The 1,875-nt window shown below is 40.3% G+C and overlaps 1 protein-coding gene across 1 annotated transcript in view; it reads right to left on the bottom strand.

Annotated features, from left to right (window-relative positions):
* LOC119425512 (protein diaphanous homolog 3) overlaps window positions 1-1,875 on the bottom strand; it is a 305,646-nt gene that overhangs the window by 163,901 nt on the left and 139,870 nt on the right. The window contains exon 26 of the mRNA XM_037693044.1: window positions 612-776. Coding sequence (XP_037548972.1) covers window positions 612-776 — 165 coding nt within the window. The remainder of the gene's footprint in view (window positions 1-611; window positions 777-1,875) is intronic.

Here is a 1,875-nt window from a genome sequence, read left to right on the forward strand (position 1 = left end):
TGAAGAAGAGGAATTTAATACATTGGTGTTACATACAAAACAGTCCGTCGCCGGGCAGTTTATTGTGCGACACCGCGTACGCGGTCGTAAAAATTTGAGCTTTGCACGGACATGCCCTGGGGGGTACGCGCGTACATACGCAGAGGTACGCGCGTACCTCTGCATATGGACGTACGCGGCAGTATACTGGGGGCTTAACTATTCATAACAATTTTTTTTTTTAAGATGCTCTACTTTTCTGTTTTATTGATTGTGTGACAACAGAAAACAGTAAATGCACTCAATACTCACATACTCAATAAAATATACCTACAGTACTTGAAAAAAGATTACTCCTAAACAAGTTTTGTATTTGCACGGATGAACTTATTCCACAGCTACATGTTTGCTTTCCAGTTTTGGACAATTTTTAATAGGAAAAGAAGAAGAAAAGACTTGACTGCAAAGGTTGCAGACCCCTGGGATATTAGAACTAGCAAGAACTTAGGGCCATCCTTTGTCACAACCATTGTCCAAAAGCTAAAGTTTTGGATCCACTGGTTTAATGTGACGTTTTTCTGCCATGAAATAGCACATTCATAATGATCAGAGGTACAGTAAAATATACTCACTGCAAACATGGAGCGGAAGTTGCTGAGGTCGGTGAACAGCTCCTCCACAGAGGTCTTCTTGGGGTCCACAGCAAAGTATTCCAGAACATTCTGATATAATGTCTCCATGTTGCTGTGCATGATCACCAGCTTGCCGTACTGCTCTCGTGCAACTTTGCTAAAGTTGTGAGGGGTATGTCAAGGTCAACAATGCATCTGCCACATTTGAAATTAATCAGATGCTGATGTGAATACTCCCCCAACTTGGTAAATAAAACAAGAGCATTGTCTCATGTTCTCATAGCACTGTGAAGCAGAAAATCAGTCAGATGTAAACTGTGAAGTTTCCGTTAGTAGTGTTGATGCAGTCTGTCAGCTTAGTTTTACAGTATGTTCACACTCGTGCAGCCCACAGCATTTGTGCTCAGCTGCTGGCAAAGAGCCCTAATATATCTCACATGCACATAATAAACTGCTAACATCAACTCAAACCAAAAAAAAAAAAACGTCAACACATTGTAATCTGTGAACGAGGACGAGATTTAAAGCACCGCAGCAGCCTACGGGGAGTGTGAATCAATGGTTTTACTTAAAAAAAAAGTTTGATTCCAACTTTCCCGCTACAGTCAGTTTGAAACCCAAACACGTAGCACAGCAAACCCTTGTATCTTAAAATGGTTCAGGAACAGTGGGCAGCAGGTGGTCCTTAAAGAAATACTTGTACTCTTTAACACAGAGAAATCTAATAAATACTGCAGATTTTAAAACTGCACTGTACCGTAAAATCTGGCAGGCATAAAAGAGAATTACTTTCGGCTGAGGCAAAATAAAAGGATAGCTCTGCTTCGTCGGTGCGACTGTGTGTGGAAGCAGACAAATGGTGTAATAGTTCTGTCAACATGTGCTGTAGAGGTGTCAGTGTGGGAGCGAGTGCACTGAAACACAACATGCCAACCACCTGGGCATATGGTGCTGTTCAGCAAGTCTGTCGCCGTGCGCATGACACTCACTTAAAGCAAAAATGTAATGTTCAAAAATACATTTCCAAGAGCAAATACAGTTTCAAAACTTAGGCTGAGGGAGAGACCTCTATTGTGCTCCTGAACAGACTGAAATGTTGTTTTCTTATATATATATATATATATATATATATATATATATATATTTATTATCACCGTTCAGGCCAGAATTTTTGCACTAAGTTCATCCGATGTTGTGGAATGACAGAGTAATTTTGATTAAACCTTGAAAATAACACTATCACAAGCTCAAGCATGTACTGTTC

This window comes from Nematolebias whitei, chromosome 2, assembly GCF_014905685.2.
Source record: "Nematolebias whitei isolate Nwh7 chromosome 2, NemWhi1, whole genome shotgun sequence".
In the NCBI taxonomy this organism is placed as follows: Eukaryota; Metazoa; Chordata; class Actinopteri; order Cyprinodontiformes; family Rivulidae; genus Nematolebias; species Nematolebias whitei.